This window comes from Pongo pygmaeus, chromosome 2 (genome assembly GCF_028885625.2).
Source record: "Pongo pygmaeus isolate AG05252 chromosome 2, NHGRI_mPonPyg2-v2.0_pri, whole genome shotgun sequence".
Classification (NCBI taxonomy): domain Eukaryota; kingdom Metazoa; phylum Chordata; class Mammalia; order Primates; family Hominidae; genus Pongo; species Pongo pygmaeus.
The window spans coordinates 139,065,772-139,088,520 of NC_085930.1; the positions used below are offsets into that span (position 1 = coordinate 139,065,772).

At 39.3% G+C, this 22,749-nt stretch overlaps 1 protein-coding gene across 2 annotated transcripts in view; it reads left to right on the forward strand.

Annotated features, from left to right (window-relative positions):
• Positions 1-22,749, forward strand: part of COL6A5 (collagen type VI alpha 5 chain) — a 148,016-nt gene that overhangs the window by 67,648 nt on the left and 57,619 nt on the right. For both annotated transcript variants that reach the window (XM_054483243.1, XM_054483244.1), the window contains 18 exons: positions 989-1,060; positions 1,394-1,420; positions 1,533-1,577; positions 1,670-1,723; positions 4,712-4,774; positions 5,394-5,459; positions 5,859-5,912; positions 9,204-9,239; positions 9,744-9,806; positions 11,307-11,369; positions 12,420-12,482; positions 14,530-14,592; positions 16,806-16,856; positions 16,978-17,013; positions 18,374-18,436; positions 19,496-19,558; positions 21,860-21,895; positions 22,013-22,049. In XM_054483243.1, coding sequence (XP_054339218.1) covers positions 989-1,060; positions 1,394-1,420; positions 1,533-1,577; positions 1,670-1,723; positions 4,712-4,774; positions 5,394-5,459; positions 5,859-5,912; positions 9,204-9,239; positions 9,744-9,806; positions 11,307-11,369; positions 12,420-12,482; positions 14,530-14,592; positions 16,806-16,856; positions 16,978-17,013; positions 18,374-18,436; positions 19,496-19,558; positions 21,860-21,895; positions 22,013-22,049 — 955 coding nt within the window. The remainder of the gene's footprint in view (positions 1-988; positions 1,061-1,393; positions 1,421-1,532; positions 1,578-1,669; positions 1,724-4,711; positions 4,775-5,393; positions 5,460-5,858; positions 5,913-9,203; positions 9,240-9,743; positions 9,807-11,306; positions 11,370-12,419; positions 12,483-14,529; positions 14,593-16,805; positions 16,857-16,977; positions 17,014-18,373; positions 18,437-19,495; positions 19,559-21,859; positions 21,896-22,012; positions 22,050-22,749) is intronic.

Consider the following 22,749-nt stretch of genomic DNA (forward strand, 5'->3'; position numbering starts at 1 on the left):
TCAGTGTGGGGAATAGTGTCACCCACCTGCCTGGCTGAGCCCACCGCTGGCAGAAAGTCCAGGCAATGGGAAGCCATAGGGCTAAGGTACCTCTCAGCAACCTGTGGCCATGGGCAAGGCCTCCTCCTTTTGCAGGGAATGATCTTCAGGATAAAGAAAGCAAAGCAGGACAAAGGAAAATCCTTTCTCCCTCTCTTACTGGCAAGGCAAGAATTAAGCTCATTACTAGCTAATTATTCACACAGCAAAATGTAAGCACCTGTTATGCACCTAGACATGAGCCAGTCACAAGGGACATGATGATGAAAGACACAGTTGGGGTTCCTGCCCTCAAAAAGCACAAAATTGTTCCTTTCTTAAGATCCATTTTACTTTAGCATTTACCTGTATTTAAATATTTCCTTGGAGAAGCAGGGTTGGTGGGAGACACACAAATCATTGACATTCAGTGCTTACCCCTGCACGGATAGTCTGACTTTGGGGGTCTTTAACCTGGTGATTCCTCCTGTGAGGACTGGCTTTTCTCACCTTTGCTTTCTCATTCTCCTAGTAGTGTCACTTCCCAGCAACTGTTTCTACTCAGCTGCAGTACCCTAGCAACGACCTGTGGGTCTACTGTCAGCAATACTGACTCTCCCAGTATAGCATTAGGGCCCTAGATGGATTACTGGAGTCTTGGAATGTGGCTACAAAGTGAAGCCACTGTGCTGTTTGATCAGGTAGTGAAGTGGCTGAGCTCTTCTTGCACCTTTTTGTGATCTTGGGTCCATAAAAAGCCCTAAAGATGGACAGGAAACATGTTTGAATATAGAGGGGAAAAACAGATGTAAATGAGTGGGGATTCACTTTTGAATCCTTTTTGAAGAGGATTCACTTTTTCTAAAGCTCATAGTGCCCATGTGCTTTGTCTTAACTCTGTGAAAATAAACCACTGGCAGCTTCTGGCAAAAACATCACTTTGGGTACCTGTCTGTGCTCCTTTTCTTAGGGAGTACGAGGAGACACAGGACCCCAAGGAGATAAAGGGATTGCAGGATGTCCAGGGGCGTGGGGTCAGAAGGTAAGGCTCTTCTGTAAATGTTATTTCCAATTCTCTATAACATTCACTCCCTCTCTTTCCCCATTCCTTTCCTCCCTCGTTTTCTCTCTTCCATCACTCCTCTCTCTTTTCCTTTCTCCAGTTATATCGATGAGTTTTCCTGTCTGCAGATTAATTCTGCTTTTTAATAATATCAAGGAGTCTTTAGCACTAATAAATTGCATCTCTAACCTCTTTGTAGATGTATAGCCCGAAGCAACTAAAGAAATACATGCTCACTCACTTTAGAGAGGCAGTCTTTGAATCCACACTCTGTCTTTGATATGTCAGTGAGAGATATTTCATCTTTTGCAGGGACTCAAAGGATTTTCTGGACCTAAGGTACTGGAGTTTTTTCTTAGTTTAATTTGATTTACAAATGGGATTAGTTTCCCAATAAGCGTGTGGCAGAGACCTGCTTTTAACCTGACGCCTGTCTATTGTCGTCTCTCAGGGAGGACATGGAGACGATGGGATTGATGGACTTGATGGGGAAGAGGTAAGCCATATTGCTTCAAGTATCATAAAACTGTCATGAGGTTGCTAAAATTTTTTTTAAGTGGGAATTTTGTTTTTCTTGTCTTCTTTTAGGGCTCTCATGGATTTCCTGGAATAAAAGGAGAAAAAGGTGATCCAGGATCTCAGGTAACACTTTTCTTTTCAACACATCAAAGAAGGAGAATTTGGTGACAGAGACAGTCTTAACTGCTGTGTGTCAGTGGTTATAGGGGATAAAATTTACAACTGACTTAACCACATAATGAAGGCCTATTGCTACTGAATATATGCTGCATATCTGATTGAAGCAAGGGGGTAATTATGTAATTTTCAAGAATTTCCACCTAGAAAAATTTAGCACACACAAGCTTATTCTATGGGCATGTTTCCCATGTCTGAAAATGAATGCTTTCACCTGTCAGTGGTTTCTTTTGTTCATTTGTTTTTTACCACAACGTTTCCGTCAATGTCAGTAATTTCTGTGTTGTCTTTATTATGTCAGAAAATAAAAAAGCAAGAGAAAGAGACAAAATTATTTTGGTGGCTTCGGTAGCAAATCACTGTGAAACATTTTTTAACTTTACATTTATTTCAACACTCATTAGTATGTGCCTACTTGATTTCAAGCAGCTCTACTTTTATGTTCTGATCCATTGATTTATGAAATATTTTTGAGCACCTGTCATTTGTCAGGCTTGCCATGTGCCAGGCACCTGTCATTGGCCAGGCATATATTCTTATATAATAAGAATCAGAGGTGAACTACACAGCCCCTGTCATCAAAGATCCCACAGTATAGTTGGGGAGACAGACATATCAATAGAATTACATAAAATGTGATTGAGGCCATGTTGTAGATATCTACATGGGAGTCCAGAGGAAGGCATGTAACTCAGCCTGGGGGCATGTGTTGTCCAGAAAGTCTTCCTGGAGGAAATGACTTCTGAGCTGAAGAGGAACAGGAATTCAGCAAGGCAAAGATGTGGAGGAAGGGCATTCCAGACAGAGGGAGTAGCATAATAAAAAACATGAGGGTTCAGGGCACTGCCAAGTTTTACTTCCTGGAGGGAGCATTAGAATACAGGTACTGGGAGGTGAGGTTCAAGAGGTGGTGGGAAGAGATCAAGAGATTGGGAGGGCACTAGTGAGCCATGTGGAAGAGCTTGTTTTTTAACTGTAAGGCAATGGGGAGCCTTTGAAAGATTTTAAGCAGAAGAGTCACAATCAGATTTACATTTTAGAAATATTACTTGCAGTAATGTGGACAATATTTTGCAGATGACATAGATGCAAGGCAAAGATCAGAGGCAGATCTGTAGAAATCAGGTAAGAAGTGATGAAGCCTTCAAGTAAAGCAATGATAGTGAGAAAAGACACAAAATATACTAAGGGTGTAGCAGGGCTCAGACTGAAGTGAGGCTAGCAGGGCACCTGAGGTACAGAAGGGGCAGAGTTATGTGGAGTAAATACCTACCTCCATTCTGCACCTTAGGTGCCTCTCTCATCTCACACTAGTCCTGGTTCTGGGACCTGAAATCTCCAGATATAGGTGACTAGAGGAACAGAAAATAGAGAGTCAGTCAATATGCCTGCAAGGATCCTGGCTTGGGCAAGTTTAATTGGAAATAATTAGGTTTGAGGTGACAATGGAACATGTTGCAGGAAGTCAGGGAACCCGAACAGAGGCTGAAGCCACAGCAGAAGAACATAAATTGTGAAGATTTCATGGACATTTATCACTTCCCCAATGAATACTCTTATAATTTCCTATGCCTGTCTTTAATCTCTTAGTCCCATCATCTTTGTAAGCTGAGGATATATGTCGCCTCAGGACCCTGTGATGATTGCGTTATCTGCACAAATTGTTTGCAAAGCATGTGTGTTTGAACAATATGAAATCTGAGCACCTTGAAAAAGACAGGATAACAGCGATTTTCAGGGAACAAGGGAGATAACCACAAAGTCTGACTGCCTGCGGGGCTGGACAGAACAGAGTCATATTTCTCTTCTTTCAGAAACTGAATAGGAGAAATATCGCTGAATTATTTTCTCAGCAAGGAATCACCCTGGGAAAACGAATGCATTCCCGGTGGTGGAGGGGGGAGGGTCTCTAAAATGGCCGCTCTGGGGTTGTCTCTCTTATGTAGTTGTAGATAAGGGATGAAATACGCCCTGGTCTCCTGCAACGCCCTCAGGCTTGCTAGGATTAGTAAATTCCAGCCTGGTGAATTCTAGTCAGACTGGTTGTCTGCTTGCGAACTCTGTTTCCTGTTAAGATGTTTATCAATGACAACGTGTGCCCAGCAGGACATGGACCTTCATCAGTAATTCTAGTTTTGCCCTGGCCTTGTGATCTCACTCTGTCTCTCTGCCCTTGTGATATTTTATTACCTTTGAAGCATATGATCTCCGTGACCCACTCCCTATTTGTACACCCCTCCCCTTTTGAAACCCCTAATAAAAACTTGCTGGTTTTGTGGCTCAAGGGGCATCACAGAACCTGCTGACATGTGATGTCACCCCCAGAGACCCAGCTGTAAAATTTCTCTCTTCTGTACTCTTTCCCTTTATTTCTCAGACCAATGACACTTAGGGAAAATAGAAAAGAAACTACATTGAAATATTGGGGGCTGGTTCCCCCAGTAGAACATTCCTGTGGAAGTTTCCAGTGGGCAATTTAATTATAGATGTTAGAAGTTGCTAGACTGGCTAGGATGTCCAATACCATAGCCACTAACCACATGTGATTATTTAAAGTTTAATTTTAATTAATTAAGAAATTCTGCTCTTTAGTGGCATTGATTACATTTTATGTGCTTAGTAGTCACATATGGCTAATGGCTACTGTATTGATGAATGCAGATATAGAACATTTCCATCACTGCAGAAACTCCTATTGGACAGTGCTATGTTAGACCATGAGAAGTTTTCCAGTTTCTGAGCCTCACTACAAATAATCCTGACCATAGGCTTAAAACTGGACTTAGTACTGCTTGAGAAGTCTAAGGGAATCTGACTGTGATAGGACAAAGAGCATTTTATCTGATTAACCCCCCTACATACAAAACTTCACACTTAACACCATTATACAAGCCTCCTACAAGCTAACTCAGAAATTTATTTCATTTTTTTCAGGGCAGCCCAGGTTCCAGAGGTGCCCCTGGGCAGTATGGAGAGAAGGGCTTCCCAGGGGATGTGGTAAGTTTCTAGGGCCCAGTTGGCTCTGAATTTTATACTTGCTCCACAGTTCCTATCTCCTTTCCCTTTGTGTTTCCTGCCTACCCTGTAGGCAAATGGTTGTCTTAGGAGTAGGGGTGATAGGTGTTGGCTGAAGCTTTGGGAAAAGTCTGTTTGTGTCTTATCTGGGTTAGGCCCATCTTCTGAATCCTTATGGTATGTTGAGACTTTCTGGTTCCTTTGGGAGAACATTTCCATAGCTTTATTTATTGGACTTCTAATCTTGCAGACCTACAGATTCACTATTTACAGACTCAGTTACAGGGGAATCTTTTTACACCCTTGAGGGAATAGCCTAAGAATGTTTGAACCAGTGCATCAGTGAAGCTGCCATCATAGAAAAGGGAAAATCACGATGTAGCAGGCACCCTTTTAATTCTTTATTTATTGCCAAATCTTCTTCAAACTTGAGGAAGTACTGCTTTGATTTTTTCCAAAATCCTGTGAGTTTCAAACATGAAAAATTTTCTCACACCTCTTATACCTTGACCCAAATTAGCTTAGTACTTGAACATCATACTGTTTGGGGAAAAAGCTGATATTTCTGGATTCTAAACTACTTTTAAAAATCTTTCTCTAGGGTAATCCAGGACAAAACAGTAACATCAAAGGACAAAAGGGCTCCAAAGGAGAACAAGGAAGACAAGTAATTTGATCTATTTTATCTATGAGTTGATTAATTCTGTTATTGATCCAAGTAAATTTAGTAAGATATGTAACCCTTCTGTAATTGAACAAATACTCTTAAGACCACATTGAGAAGGCCTCTATTTTTTGATGATGCATATTTGTAGTAGGGTACACTTTTATGAGCAAAATGATGAAGTTTCTGGCAAGTGATATTATTTGGGAACATGTAGTAGCAGTGAATGTTGCTATATGTTTTTCTTCTTGAAAGGGCGTATAACTGTTAATATGCAGAATGATCACAGTATGACATGTTTATTCTGCCGTTTTAATAGTGCTTGAGGTTTTGATGCTGATGCCTTTGTGATTTATTCAGAATTTTTGCCTTTTGATCTTGAGGAAATTATTATATTTTTAGGGTAGAACTGGACAGAAAGGGGTGCAAGGCAGTCCTAGTTCCAGAGGAAGCACGGTAAGTATTTCTGTGGACATTTATTTCCCCTCCTTGCCACTTGAAGATGACAGAGGCATTCAGAATATTTGTTGCACAGAGTTGGCTGATTCAGGGCTGAAATATTTTTCAGGGCTTTTCCATCTTGACACTACTGAAATTTGAGGCCAGATAATTATTTCTTGTGAATGGCTATGCTATGCATTGCCAGATGTTTTGCAGCATCCCTGGTCTGTACCCACTAGTATCAGCAGCACCACCCCTCCCCACTGCCCACCTGTGACATTCAAAAGTGTCTCTAAATATTGTCAGATGTCTGTGGTGGGTGTAGTAGTGGTGGGTTTGAGAGGCAAAATCACCCCTGGTTGAAACCACTGTAACATAGTTGGCCTTTCCCTTTCCACCTTCCAGGTGTTTTGGGATGTCTTTGAAGAGAGCTGATGATTTCGACACAAAAGCTCTCCTTTGGTATCTTACATAAGAATACTATGAACTAGGTAAATATAGTTTCGCTTTACATGTTGCCAATGAGAAAGAGGACTCATGAATAAATTCTTCCTGAATGGGCCAAAGCACTGGCAGTTAGAGTCAGGTGGCAACCTTGAGGTGCTGGCATAACTTTACAGCATCCCATGTTATATCAAGCCTATCACAGCAAAAAATGGGGACATTGGACTTCTCTATCTTTTTAAAAGGAACAACCAAGAAATTGCCTTTCCTTCTGTGGACTACTGAAGCTGGAAGTGATATTTATAATGTATTAAAAACTCCTCTCTCATGCGCTCAGCATGGACATCATTAAAAGAGAATAATGGACAAAGTCCTAGATTTGGCTCTGAGTTTTGTTCAAGAAGGAATTGAAAATGCTTGGATTTCTTTTCTAGTACAAATTTGGAATCTTCTCATTATTTTGAAGGCTGTGGCTGATTGCCCTTCTCTCTGGGATAGATGGTGAAGAAATGTGTTTTTATACCACTTGCCTTTGTTTATCTTGAACCACAATTCTTAAAGGAAAAGAGCTGGAGTTGGAAGGGGTTAGGCTTCCCAGTGCTTCTGGTAAAATTCTTTGGGACTTTGCCCTCTTCTTCACACAACAGAATTAAAAGGTAATAAGAGGAAGCAGTAGAGCAGCAAGATGAGCTAAATGCTATAAATCTCAAAGATAAGTGTGTATTTTTGTTGGTTTAAGAGGAAATACTTTTAGTTTAAAATAGCTTTATAACTGACACATCAATCAGGTACTTTAAAAAAAGAGATGCCAGGAGTGGTATAGGCAATAAATCGTGGACAAACCAGCCAATTACAGGACATGAGGCTCTCGGCCCCCTCCTCATCTACCCATTTCCCTGCTGACCTCCTCCTTTGTAATTTCTTTTCTCCTGAATTAAACAAGGTAACATTGATATAAAACAACATCAGGTTTTCTCCCCTCTCCCCCAACTTTCCGATGCAGAATAGAATTCTCTGTGAGGGTGGGAGCATCTTAAGTGGATGATAAATTTTAAACAACGTAAGCCAATCCAAGACATTGCCTTCTATGTGACAGAATTTCAACTTATGTAAATTAATTGTTTTACCTGTTGTTGCCAAAACCATGGATCCACACGCTGAAAACCACACTGGAGTCCACATTCCAGGCCCTATGCTTTTTGCCTGCCATACACAAAGAATACTTCTATAGCATCTGTTTTGTGCCAGGTCTTGCTCAAATCACTTTCAAATATTAATTCATTTAATCCTCATAACATACCTGTGAGGTAGATACTATTATTATATCCATTTTTCCAGATGGAAAAAATCAAGAAACCTTGGGCAGCTTGCCCAAGGTCACAAGAACTACTAAGTGGCACAGCTGGGATTTGAACTCAGTCAGTCTGTCTCCCTCCAGAGTCTGGGCTGCTAACCACACTGGGTGAGGTTTATTGGGCAATTGCCCTGTGCCACACAGGCTTTAAAGAACAAAACTGAGCTCAAGTCTGCCTGATTTTCAAGGACATATCTCTAACCATTGTGCATATAGTCTGTTACACAGAATACACATTATTTTATCCTTGCTTTTTAATGAAGTCAGAATTGTGATGTTATAGGAACCGAGGCCTCAATCTTCGTTTACTGTTTCTTCTCTGCTTTTTTATGTCAAGAGCTTTGGAGATTGATTCTGGGTACAAACAGCTGAAAAGTTTCAATGCGTAACTTCTTTCAAAGAGTATTTGCATCTTAAAAGCAAAAATTAGCTTGAATCAAGGGGCAGAACCTCAGTGGAAACATAGTAAGCAATAGCCAACCTGGTGGAGCTGATACTTGATCTGATAGTTTATTCTAAGGACTTTCAGAAGGTGGACAGTTGAAAGAAAACAGCAGTTCTGAAATAATTTCCATGGCTACCTTCCTGAATAAATGAATGAAGAAATAGAATTTTAAAAAGTACTTGCTTTTTACCTAAAGTAATCATAGTTGTTTATCACAACACTAAGTGAATTGGTGGTCGAGATGTTCCACAACTCTCTCAAAGAGGCAAGGACAGGGTTTGAGGGGGTGATAAGAGGGTGCAAATCTTATTCTTGCTGTTTAGGGATAAGGAAGTTAGGATCTGGGGACTGAATCCTTTTCCCATTTGGCTACCCTCTGGAAAAGAGACTGTGTGACAACTACTAGGTAGAGGGCCTGAGCTGGCAATGTGAACTTGCTTCTGGATAGGTGCAGAGAGAGATTTGGGCTTCAGGGATCAGCCAAGCTTTTTTGTCCCCTGTTGAACCTAGTGGTAGCCATTTGGACATTTGGATTATCATAGTTGAGCAGACCCCATCAGCCATTTATTTCTTGTAGAATTCTATAGGGACTAGCCCCAGTGGGCCCATATGAGACACTGTATCTAGAAATTTTTTACCTTCTCCCAAGATACAATCAGGGGCCCAGGACAGAAAGAATTGGATGTGCCACAGCTCTTCTCACATGGGAAGGCTCTGATTAGCAGACAGTGCTTTTTGGGATTTTCTGGAGAGGGAAATACAGAAGACAGGATCTTCAGGATGATTTGATTCTCTAAACAGCCTCCTGGATAATTGTTAGAGGCTGTCAGACTGGAGCTGGGTCTGTAATGACTTTTAGATTAGTTTGCAATCAATCCCCCAAATGTTAGTCTCTAATTAAGTGCCCAGTGTGAAAGCTTGTCAATGGAAAATGCCTCAGGGAAACTGTTTCTGTGAGCTGCTCATTATTTATGTCAATCAGAGAATGAAAGAGGCTGATCTGCCTCAAGGAACCCCTCCATTCAGACATCCACATACTAACGTTTTGCCTTTTCTGTCCCAGGGAAGAGAAGGTCAAAGGGGACTCCGAGGTGTCTCAGTAAGTAATCTTGACTTCCTGTTCTCTGTGGTTGATGGGACCAAGGAGGTTTCTCCCATGTAGGTGGTGCTGGGAATCAAATCCGTGAGCATTTGACAAGGGTATAGGAAGTGCCCAGTACTGGATGTGAGCCCCACTGACCCAATGATCACTGCAGCTCCTAAGAGCTGCAGAACAGGTCTGCAGAACAGACCTAAGGAAAAGCCTCCCTGATAGATACCTGGCAGACAGGCAGAACCTGTGCAATTCCAAATATTGTGCATTTCACTGCTCTTCATGTGCTTTGGGAATCAACTTCAAGAGAAAGAAATTCCTTATTGGAATAAGAAACAAGTTTGTGTTCATTCCTTAGATAGTCTAGAACAGTAAAATCCTAGGCCAAGTAGAGGGTGAGCCACGAGTCAGACAAAATAGTACCTATTTCTGATGTAAATAGTGTGAAGAGAAAATCTATATGGAAACAACGTGTAGAAATGCTTGACACTGGAAACTCTTGTTCATCAGGGAGAACCAGGAAATCCTGGACCTACAGGCACATTGGGAGCTGAAGGATTACGAGGCCCACAGGTGTGTTGGAATATTTTGTAAATATTGATAAATGCTGTAAAGTTATTCTGATGGGAAGAAAGCAGATATTTCTATATAAAAATAAATAACTGAGAATCTGCCGCCTGCCCTATCATGGGGTGGGGAGTGATTTCATTCCATCAAACTTGCTTCATTGTTTGCAGGTCACTAATAAGCCTTTGTAGAGGAAAGATGTGCTCTTGTGCTCACCTGGTATTGTGTCTTCTTATTAGTAATAGTGAATGATTAATATCTTCATATTACATTAGTAATTAACACCAGGATCAACAAATTGGTTTTCCATAGCTGGGGTCCTGCATACACAGGCTCCCACAAAGGAAAATTAGTTGAAAGTTGGAAACTGCTACTGGACTTGCCTAAAGCTAACTCTACAGGGGTATCAGTATTTCTGGAATATGACTGATAGGGCTTTCTGTGAGCCATTTGCATCTTTCATGGTCATATCATTAGTAATGTGAGCATCGGAAGTCAGAGCATTGTTGTCTTACTTCCCTCCGTGCCAGAAGGGGAAGCTGTGGTCATTCTGGAGAGTAGCTTTGTAACACATGGTTGTTTAGTCATCTTATGAAGCCTACTTTACATGAAGCCCAATTTAAGCCTGGACTTGTATGGAAGGGCCTGTGTAGCTGTGCCTATTCTAAGGTCTTCCCGGGAATTCATTTTTTTTCTAGAAAATTCAGATATTAGGACCAAACTGGAATTTGGGATTCTCTTGAGTGGTTCTGGGGTCCCTGAACCAAACTACGAGCTAGCAGTTTCTCTAGATTGGGTAGGGATGGGACCAGCCTAGATCCATTCCCAGGCTTTGGGGTGGATGTGGGGGTGGCAATGACAGTTACTTCAGATACCTCAGACACCCATGGGTCCCTTTGACACTGAGACAGTGAATCAAGGCTCACCTGATGGCTCCTGGGCAGCCCAGGGCCATTTCAGAGCTGGTACTTCAATAGGAAGAAATGTTACTGCCACCTCTAGTTTTTGATTCTGTATGAGATAACTGCATGAGAACCATGTGTTTGATGGCAAATATAGCAGAAAAATAGACTTTGATTCTTCTGATAGGGGTCTTCTGCTAAGACGCCCTTTTGTGCTAACTTGAAACAACTTTACTTTCTATTTTACACATTAATAAGGGCTTTGGCTCAGGTAACCCATCCCTTTAAAGGAATTCATCTGACTGTTGTTTGTGTCTTACTTCCTTTTCTTATAGGTTTCATTTCCTGCTTTGGCCTATTTTTATTTCCTCTGTAGGAGAGGGATGAAGGTCTTATATCCAGGCCGGGAATTCCTTAAAGAGATCTGGACCACTGAGTCTACTGGGCCTGTCCTCAATTACTCTTAATACATGCTTAATCTCAGGGTTAAAAGGCTGTGGGAAGGGTTGGATCATTGCTTTTCTGCAGGGTGTTTCAAAAGAAACACTGAGAAGTAAGCTTTCATTGACATAATTGCATTGTATTTCCTTTGTTACCACTAAAGGGGTCACAGGGAAATCCTGGCAGAAAAGGAGAAAAAGGAAGCCAGGGGCACAAAGGACCTCAGGTGAGTGACTCAGAGACATTAGGCTCAATGACTCTCAACAGTTATTTTCCTCTTAGTGCAAAAAAATCTTCACATATAATTTTTTGTATTATTTACATATATATTATTTCATTTTTGGATTATCTGGGGCAAAATTTTAGCACAGCTCAGATTCCTCATACATAGCCCAAGCACTCCTCTTTCTCCTTCACTGGGGTTTTACTCTGAAAGCACAGATCCATTTCATCAGCCTAAAGAAAGCATTTGGAAGAATACAAATATTGCCCAATCATAACATTTCCTCCAAAAACTGATACATTATTCTGATTTTTCTAACTTTTAAAATTTATACATGCCATGTACATATGTCTCCATTCACTATAGATATTTAAAATTGACTCTACAAAGATCCCTTGCTACTCAAACCTACTTGATTCCTACGTTCACCTCTTGAATTCACCATCTGAATCTGTTTGTTTCCTGAGAAATAAGAGTTTGGATGGTGAAGGATTTGTAGGAAAAATGTTCTAAATCTATTCAGTTCTGCTCAGACAGCGAGAGTTCACAAGGCAACGGATACCCATATTTCTATATTCCTAGCATGTGTGGTCAGTTATCTTTCTGATAATATGTGTGTGAAAGACACTTCTGCCCATTTTTTTGTTGGGAAGCTGAAACATATCCTGCATGCCGTTATATATGCACATATGGTACGGTGCACAAAGGTGGCAAAGTGTCTTGTTCTAAAAAAATCAGTGCATTATGACAATTTTCCCACATTTGGAAATAGCATGTGTTGACTCAAGGGTGCCTTTTCTTTTTCTCACTAAGCCCCATATGGACTAGTGATGTCCCTGCAGATTAAAACATGTGGTCCTCTAACTAGGACTGGAACCTGAGTCATCTGGTTCAGCTCTGCCCTCTGCCTCTCTCCTCCTGGGTGGCTGGATCTTTTGTTAAGGCTGCATCAAGGAGTTGTTGGGAATAACATGAAGGAAAGTGAAATGTTTCTAATGGGCTTTCTAAGAATTACTATGGTGCCAACTTTTTAGTCTCTAATTTTTTTTTCAGGGTTCTCCTGGGCTAATGGGAGCTAAAGGGAGCACTGGAAGACCTGGACTTTTGGGGAAAAAAGTAAATATTATTTCTGTTTTTTAATTCTTTTAAAAACATATTTTATATTTAATGGATAATTAATAATTGCATATATTTATGAGGTACAATGTGATATTTTCTTTTTTTAAATTATACTTTAAGTTCTGGGATACATGTGCAGAACATGCAGGTTTGTTACATAGGTATACATGTGCCATGGTGGTTTGCTGCCCCCATCAACCCATCATCTAGGTTTTAAGCCCCGCATGCATTAGGTATTTGTCCTAATGCTCTCCCTCTCCTTGGCCCCCACCCCCCGACAGACCCTAGTGTGTGATGTTCCCCTCTCTGTGTCTATGTGTTCTCATTGTTGAACTCCCACTTATGAGTGAGAACATGCAGTGTTTGGTTTTCTGTTCCTGTGTTAGTTTGCTGAGAATGATGGCTTCCAGCTTCATCCATGTTCCTGCAGAGGACATGAACTCCTTCTTGAAAAAAGTAAATGTTATTTCTTATGGATTTCAAATACAAAAGTACCTCCATTTTCTTCCTGATTTTCATGTTAATTCCTCACGTGATTGAATCCAAGCACCATCAGCAAGTCACCAGCATTCCGCTAATATGTTCTCTTCCTTCCATTGAGCAAAGAGTTTCTAACTGCTGACCTCTCCATGAAGCTGCCCCCTTTTCCTAGGAGAGAGTGATCTCACCCATCAGAAACAACTCTAAAAGATCTCTTTCACTCCCTGATTTACTGAATCCAAGAATGCACGTGGTTGCTGAGTTGAGTGGAGGATGGGTGGCATCAGAACTCAAATCCGTTTGGTGCATGTGGTTCTCGAACCACGACTATCTCTGAGATGGCTCTGTTGGGGATCGTCAGAGAGCAAATGATTAACCTCATCAGAATCTGACTCCTCTGTTTAAAACCTTTCAATGGCCCCCTCTCCAGGGTCCTGTGACCTGTGCAGCCACACAGGTGGCCTTGCTGAGAAGAACCCCCTGATGAGTTTAATGCTCTGCTGTCATGGTCCTGAATCTCATTTTTTAAGCAAGGGGCCTGAGTTTTCCTTTTACACTGAGCCCAGCAAATTGTATCATGGGTCTTGGCTTTCCCATGGCCTCCAGGAAATATTCAAACTTTAAGGTAGTTACAAGATAAATTCTGGGGAGCTAATATATAGCATGGTGACTATGGTTAACAATACAGTATTGTATACTCGAAATTTTGCTGAGAGAGTAGATCTTAAATGCTCTCAACAAAAAGCAAAAATAAAAAAGGAAAAGTGGTAACAAGATAAGGCAATAGATACATTACCTAACTTAACTGTGGCAATCATTATACAACATATATGTATATCAAATCATGTTGTACACCTTAAACGTATGCAATTATTTGTTAATAAGGTAGGGGGTCATTTACAAGGCCCTTTGCTATTTGCCCCATTTCATTCTAAGGTTTCACTGCTTACCTCCCTCCTGCGTGCCTGCCTCAGGCCTGTCACTAATGCCTTCCCTCTTCCTGGATCACTCTCACCCCTTTCTTGCCAAGTCCCCTGACATACAACTCATCCTTCAGTTCTCAGCTTCCCTGCTCCATTCCTTTCGGCAGCCTCCTCAGGCTCACCAAATCTGACTTAGACTCCCCTTCTGTTTGCTTCCATAGCACCCTGAACCTTATCTCACAATATTATAATTGCCTGTCTAATAATTTCTTTTTCCAGCCAGGTGAGGGCAGGACCGCCCCTAATGTGTTTATTTTGCAGTTCAATAAGTAATTGTTGGATAGGCAAATGCATCAGCAAATGAGTCAACTTTCCCTGCAGTCAATTTTCTACTTTTTGCCTTCTCCTTCAGTCCTTTTATAACACTGGAAAAACAGCACACCAGTCCAGCTCTGGGCTGTGCTAGACATCTTCTGCTAGCTATGAAAAAACCATAATTTGTGCCCTACTCTCATCCCCTTAGTGAGCACTGACCCCCTCACTGAGAACCTTGAGTCTCCTCATCGAGTGGACAGAACTTTCCGTGGTAGGAACCAGGTTTGATTTTACTGATCTGAAGCTCTTCTTGTCCCACTTACTAGGGAAAGCCTGGACTTCCTGGAGATCTAGGGCCAGTGGGGCAAACTGGGCAGCGAGGAAGACAGGTATGAAGTTTTGAAGTCCCTACCTTCCCCAGATCTGAGTATTCAGTTCCAAGGTAAAGAGAAGGGGTTGACACCTTCAGCCCAAGTGTGGGGGGCATGAAAGGTATTTCAGCATCTAGGAAAATGTGAGAACATTTCTCCCACCCCCTAAAGCTCTCATTCCATAGATAGTCTGTCAACGTGAAGGAGAACAGCAAGCAGGAGAATGGGGGTAGGCAGAGAGGATAATGGATGAGTTAGAACAGGGCATTTCAATACCTTAACAACTAGCATGGCCACATAGATGCATATCCGTTGAAAAACAACACTGCCCATTTCTCCTCCCTTCTTGCAAAAGTCTAGGGTGACAATGAGAGATAGAGGAATAAGGCTAAGAAATGGGGCATCGCATTTTTAGGCCTGCACTCTGTCCTAATGGCTTTGGCTGTAATAAGATCTCAGCTCATGGAGCAGCCAGTATAGGAACAATTATTTCAGTTTTAAAAAATTAATGTTTATTGCAAACGTTATACATAGATATCATAGAAAATTTACCAAACACAAACATTATTCACAATAGCCAAGAAAATATGGAATCAACCTAAGTATCCATCAATGGATGAATGGATAAAGAAAATGTGGTATGTATGCATAATGGAATACTATTCAGCCTTTAAAAAGAAGAAAATCTGGTCATTTGTGACAACATGGATGGATCCAGAGAATATTATGTGAAGTGAAATAAACCAGGCATGGAAAGTTAAATACAACAAGATCTCACTTATAGGTGAAATGTAAAAGAAAGTCAAAATCATAGAAACAGAGAATTAAAATGGTAGTTGCCAGAGGTGGTAACTAGGGAGATGTTGGTCAAAGTATACAAAATTTCAATTAGAAAGAAGTAATAAGTTCAAGAGATTTATTGTATATCATGGTGACTACAGTTAATAACAATATATCGTATATTTGAAAATTGCAAAAAAAAAAAAAGAAAAAAATGGTAAATAAACATAAGGAGCTAGAGGCTTACAGGAGAACAAATGATTAGGGCACAGCAAGTTTCTGACTTGTGGCTACACCCACAATCCATTGCCTCCATAAAGGCTTTCAGTCTTCCTTCATTGCATTTTCTATCCATAAAATTAAATGGTTGTAGAATGGTCCAGCAAGTCTTAAAAAGTATCTTTTTATGTGATCTAATTTGAAAACATGAATCTAAAAGGAAAGGAATAAAGAAGGAAGGAAGAGAGGAAAGGAGAGGAGAAGAGAGAGAAGGAAAGAAAATTTACCCAGAATAAAACATAGGAAAGAGGGAAGAAAAGAAAAATTACTTATAATCCACCATTTTGAGATATTTATCATTATCATCCTGGAAATTTTTTAAAAATCACTCTAAACAATGTATCATGAGCATATTTTCATGTCATTACATTTTTCCTCAACATCATTTTTAGTAGCTTCAAAATATTCTACTAAATGCATATATATTCATTTATTTGACCAATATCTTGTTATTGGTTATTTAGCTTGCTTTCAGTTTTTCACTGTGGTAAACAACACAGCAATGAACATTCATGTACCTAACTAAAATTTTGGACAAAACCATAATGAATTTCTACATAGAGATTTCTAAAGTAGCATAGCTGGATCAAAGAATATATACATGTTTCATAAAGGCTTTGAACTCCATTATGAAGTGCCCTTAGGAAAATTCAAACAGTATGTGGATCCACGTGTTATTCAGGAAAGTGTTTGTTTTAGGGCATCCACAACAACAGGTATTGTCACTTTTTTCCGTCTTTACCATTGACAAAAATAGTATCTCATTGCAGGGTCAAATTTGCATTTTTTTGTTACCAGTGAGGACGAACATTTTTTTCTGTATGTCTATTGACTATTTGTAATCCTTCTTCAGAGAGTTTCTCACCTGTGTTGTTTGGACCAGCTCCTAATTTTCTAGGCAAGAAACTGCCACTGACTCCACAAGTCCTGAATGACCACCCCTCTGCTTCCTGCAATGTTTACAGAATGGAGCTGGTCAAAGAAGTACAGGGAACATATCAGGGAGTGAGGAAAACACAGCAACACAATGTTCCCAGGGTTCAAGGTCACCAATTAGGCCCTTCTGCATGGAAGTCCCTAGTGCTTCTCTTCTGACACTGTAATCTGCCCAGTATAGATTAAAATTAATTTCCACCTTTGAGAAATTGAAATAAACTGGTGTGTTTACACAGGGAGATTCTGGCATCCCAGGCTATGGTCAGATGGGACGAAAAGGAGTAAAGGTAAATATGGAAAGCAATTATTTTTATTCATTGATGAATCAAACTAAATAATACAAGAAGAAATGATCGTACTGCAGAAGTGATATGTTGATGTATTTATGTTCTGTGCTGAAAATTACAGGGCCCAAGAGGATTCCCTGGAGATGTGGGGCAGAAGGTATTGTATGCATGACCTTTTGAAATTACCATGATCTTAACCTTCTACTTGAGAACTGAGATAAACCTGTATGTCTGAATGAAATGGGGACAATAAGAAGAAACCCAGGACAGTTGTTTTCCTTGGGCTTCCTGAGGAAAGAATCATATTTAACCCCTATGAATCCTTACATTGGAAAAGATTATTCTGTCCATCATTCCCTGATGCCTCTGCCTTGAAAGCCTACCTCCAGGTATCCTCTCAAGTTCAGTCTTCTGTTCTCTTCTTGATTTTCTGCCTTGGTGATTTCATTCAATACTCTTGGCTTTGGTTAATGCTCTTTGTTCTTCATTATTGTGCCCTTTATTTTCTCTCACCTGAAAGATTACAATATCCTTCTAATTGGGTTCCTACTTCCATCTTCTCCCTGATTCAGTTAATTCCAAACACTACTGTCACTTGATTTTTTTCCCAAAGCATAGCCAAATTATGCCACTTTCCTACTCAAACATCTTCAAGAATTCCTCATTGCCTGCCAGATTGAAATCCATCTTCATGCTGTAGGAACAGACATACCTTTCATCTCAACCCAAGTAGCTCAAGTTATGTCTGTTTTATACACTGGAATTCTATAAAAAGATCTCCCTTAGAAAAAAAAGTCCAGAACAATGTCTTCTACATAAGTGATGCTTATATTAAAATACAAAATATGGGTTAAAAAATAGAATATCTAATTAATCAAATAAAGTATAGGAAAACTGTCGACTGTTGAATCCTCTTAAAACTATTTTTAATGAATGAATTACCAAAAGAGATTCTTAAGTACAAAAGGGTGCAAAAGGGACAATATAAATAACCATTAGAAAGAAAGTCCTCATTGTAGAGGATCAATTTTCCAATTTACTGATAAAAGGAGAAAATTAGCATAATTCAACTTACTGATAAATGTGAAATAAGCATGTCGATAAATAACTGTCAAAATTTTAAAAAATCAGAATAGATTATTTTCACCTCAACTTTTTCATAAATGTTTTATGAATTTATAAAGTAATTCATTGTTTATTTCATATAGTCAATACTCCAAATGTTTTTCTGGGTTTTCAAGCATTTTCTTTGGATATTTTTAGTAACTGGATGACCACTGAATTGAAATGTATATGTAAATATTTATATTATTAAAAAATTAAAAATAGTTTGAAGAATAAGTGTACCAATGACTTAGTTCCAAATGACAGGAAAAGATGATACTTAATGTTGTATTGGCCTTCATTAATATATAATTGTCATAATATCAATCAAGTTTGAGTCCAGAGAGTTTTTTTTTTAAATTCTTTCAAAGCAAATACTTTAACATCTTGACTTTTTATATCTGAATCTTCAGGGTGATATTGGTGATCCTGGAATTCCTGGGGGACCTGGACCCAAAGGATTTAGGGGACTAGCAGTAAGTAGCCTATAATTCCAGAAATGATAAATATTCCTTTGGCAGACTTTGGCTTTTATGTTATAATAATAAATGTGGATTATTGATTCAACCCAAGGGCATCTGAAATGCCACTTGCTAGCTGTGACCTTCAACACATCTTTTCAGGGTCTCTATTTCTGTAACATAAGAATTGAACTTAGTGACATCTAAGGTCACATTCAGCTCTAAAAGTTTATGGTTCAATGAATCAGTACTATTTTAAAGATTTACAAATTGATAACTTGCTGTTCCAAGAAATGTCAGTGCCTTCCAGTCTTTTCTAAGGCATGTATTAAATCCTGGCATATTAACCCTGTGAGTGGAAATGAAGGTGACAGTGGGAAGATGTCCTTCCCACTGTGTCCCTGAAGGTTTCTGACAATTCCACTATCCATCACAAGGTCATATAGGCTATTTTGAGGAAGGCTATTGAGATCTTCTAATTAGCAAAGTGCAGAGTTGAATATTATGCTTACTTACTTAGAAGCAAAATGCTGAGACAAGCATCCTTTCATTTTAAAGTTTGAGTGCCGTATCAGTGGTCACCATCAGTGTGAAAAAAGATGCAACTTAATGGATACTTTCCATCTGGCTGGATAAATTTCATTAGTATCCATATCCATCACTTTGGGGTATGGGAATGACATAGCCCACTCATGTCCTCTTATGTGTGTAGGGAATCATTTTTCTTATTTGATCTTTTACAGATGGGAGGTTTCTCATTAGATCTCTGTGTGCTCTCATATATTTGCTTTTCCAATTAGCACCAATCCTGATTTACGGCTAATTAAGATTGAAATGCACGGCCAGTTTCAGAACAAAGTATGTCACTATTAAAGAGGCTAGGAGGGAAATGGATGTTTACCTGTCATTAAGAATATATTGTTTATATCACAAGTAAGCAATTTACCTGACTTCAATTAATAGCTGCTATCTTTTTTAAATATTTTTTTAAATTAGAAAGTCTTATCGAAACTGAAGTAGTCCCCATAGATAGACAATGTTGAAACTAATGTATTAATATATTCCTATCTGTAGCTCACTGTAGGCTTGAAAGGTGAAGAGGGATCTCGAGGACTCCCAGGCCCTCCTGGACAGAGAGTAAGTGTATCCATAAGAACTAAGTAGGATATAGTAGTTTCCAGTATGTTCCATGGAAAGGGCACAGAATTTAAAGTCAAATGCACTGGATTTAAGTCCAGATTCTGCTTTTTACTAGCTATATGACCCAGTCACTGGGTCTTTGAGTTTATTTCTAAAATGAGGGGATGACATATTATATCCTAACTACCTCAAAAGGTAGCTATGAGGATCAGATAATCAAATGTGAATACTCTTTGTAAACTGTAAGGTTTACAAATAGTAATATTGCATTGCAAAATAACTAATAGTAAATAAAATATATAAAGTACAATGCAAATAGTTAATATTGGTTAACTCCAGTGTTAACTCCAGGTTGATGGAGTTTACCAAAACCACTATTGTCGCCTTCCTATCCTCAAAATTTATTAGAGAGATTTGGAAATATAGGCACAACTTCCCCTATGATTCTATTACAAGAAAAATGGCATCTCTGGAAGCGTTCTCAGGCAGAGTGAGGCATATCTCCCACTGATGAAATAGCCATCTCTCTATTTTAGTGCCTCCCAGGTTGTTGTAATGATTTAGTTACATGTCTGTCTCTCCTAACAAGCACAGTCAGGTGAGAATTAAATATTGCGAGCACCTGTGTTTTGTGGTGGAGGCCCAGGCAGCATTGTGTAAGGAGTGGATAAGCTGCTTACCTTGTTTTGTGCATTGTGAGTATTTTCTGATTACTTGAAGAGGTTCTTGAACTTGGGACTTTATTATGAAAGCAAAAAACATGAATAGTTTTGTGGAAAACTGAATCCATATTAGAATGACAATCAGCTAACTGTAAGGATACTCTGATACAATATTTACTTTTTTTGGCATTAAGAAATGTGTGAATATTCCTAGTTATGTGAATGAGAATGTAGTCTCTGGGCCAATCTGGTCTGTTCTGGATTTATCTCGTCAGATTCTGGGGCTCTCATCTGGGGACACCTACATCTTCCTGGTCTTGTGCTTGGCCCAGCTAGTCTGGACTGGAATTTGGCTTCCTTGTCTCAAGCTCTTGATTCTCAGCCTCTGCTTAAGAACTTGTTCAAAGTTATTTAAGGGCTCGCTCTTTCAGGACATCCTCTCCATGGTTCTGATTCTCTGTAAAATGTGGACTGTTTACTCTGTGTATTAGCCAGAAACTGTTTATCTCTCTGTTTAAATGGTCATGCATTCTTTTCTGTTATCTGCCATAACTTGTAAAAGGAAGAATGACACTACATGTTTTCATAGATGCATAATTTCCTGATTCGAGTTAGAAGGTTAATATGCCCCAATGGGTAAGATTAGGGATGCCACAACAGTTCTGGTTAACTCCAGCAATCCACAATAGGCCACTAGACATTCAGCAGACCTTTAACTGTTTATTGGATGGATGGACCGATGGAGAAGTGACCCAGTTGTCATTTAGAACAGAGGTTCTTATGCCGACATCCCTGGTTGAACCTCTGAGGGAGTCAATGAAATTGTACAAGTGTAAGCATGAAATCACATTTTTTTTGAAGTGAGCATACAGGCATTCATTAGTTGCCCAAGGGAACCTATATATGCAAATATATTAAGAATCACAGCCAAGGAGAAGCCTGATCCTAATTAATGGAAGTAAGAAGGAGCAAAGAGAAAAGCTCAAGCTGCTGAGAAAGAAGGACTGACTTCTTTCAGCAAGTCTTCCCTGATTCAGCTCACCAAAGTATTTGTTTTGCTTTGCTCCATAATCGCTTGGCATTTACGAGCTTGTTGTAATGATTTAGTTACACTTCTGTAACTCTTCTTTTGTGTAATGTTTATTTTTCTGTGTAATTATCTTTGGGTCTTTCTCATATGTAGAGGCTGTTTCTTATTTCCTGTGTTTTACACTCTTGATGCATAATGTAACTGTTCCTCTGAATTCTCAATAAATTACTCTCCTTGGCACTGCCCTTTGAAAAGTCTGCTGTTTATAATTTTAAGCATTCTTATGAGAAATACCTTCCTCTAAGTATTACATCTTTAGTAAAATATCTTTAAGAAATACCTTTGTTTCTTCTTATCACTGAAGAAAAATAATTTTGTTAACTTTGGTAGACATTAGCTTACCTGATCTAACACTGAAACAAAAAATTTATACCCTTGAGGTGAGTAGGGAAAATATATGACAATTAATCCACTGGGTTCAGGAATATTTTAACTACTCTCTACCAGCTGTGCTTTTAAGAAAGAAAGTTTTTTGTTTTCTCTTGTTTTATTACTAAAGATTTCAGTTGGCATACCACTAACTTGCTCTGTTTTTGTTTTTCCTAGGGCATTAAAGGCATGGCAGGACAGCCTGTATATTCTGTATGTATCTCCTTATTCATGAAAGAAAACTCAACAAGTTCACTGGGAAATAAACACAGTTACTCAAAGGTCACTTTACTCATGCGTCTTTTCTCTCTCCTTTTTCAACATTTACAGCAATGTGATCTGATCCAGTTTTTGCGGGAACATAGTCGTGAGTATCTGTTATGGAACAAGAGCATCCATCAATGGTTGGTGAGGCACTTAGGATTGTATGCAGTGTAGGTATGTGAGATCAGTAGGATGAATTCACTGGTGGGCAGCCTCTGTAACAAGCTTGTCTGGAGTGCCTCCTGTAGAACATCGCACATTAAAGGAGAGAGGAAAGGGGGTATAAGTAAAAGTGCCTTCGCTCATGAGGGGCAATGCAGACATCAAGAGAAAACATGCATATAGGAAAATTAGAGAAAAACCCAAAAGGTGAGTGAATTAACTCACATTAGTATAACAGTTATGAGCAAAAGGACTGGGAGGCCATGGTGTTAAAGGGATGATCGTGGTGGTTTGGGACTAGTCAGTTACTCAGTTAATAAAGGATGTTTGCATAGGGGTAACTGAATCTAGCTATGGGAAAGTGATGGGAGTGGCAAAAAATAGTTTCAGAAAAGGAATAAAGCAGGAGTCAACATAAAGAGGTTGTCTTTGGTTATAAAGAAGGAAAAATAAGGTAGAAAAGCCCAGTGATATAATTTCTGAAAATTTGTCCCAAGGAAATACAGCAAAAGAAAGAAAAAATATAGGTAAATATGATTGTTGGGATATTATTTGCTAGAGCAAAATGATTATACATTTAGACTGTTTACACTTATAGAATAATTAGGTTACAATACATCACCATCTGAGAAAATATTAAC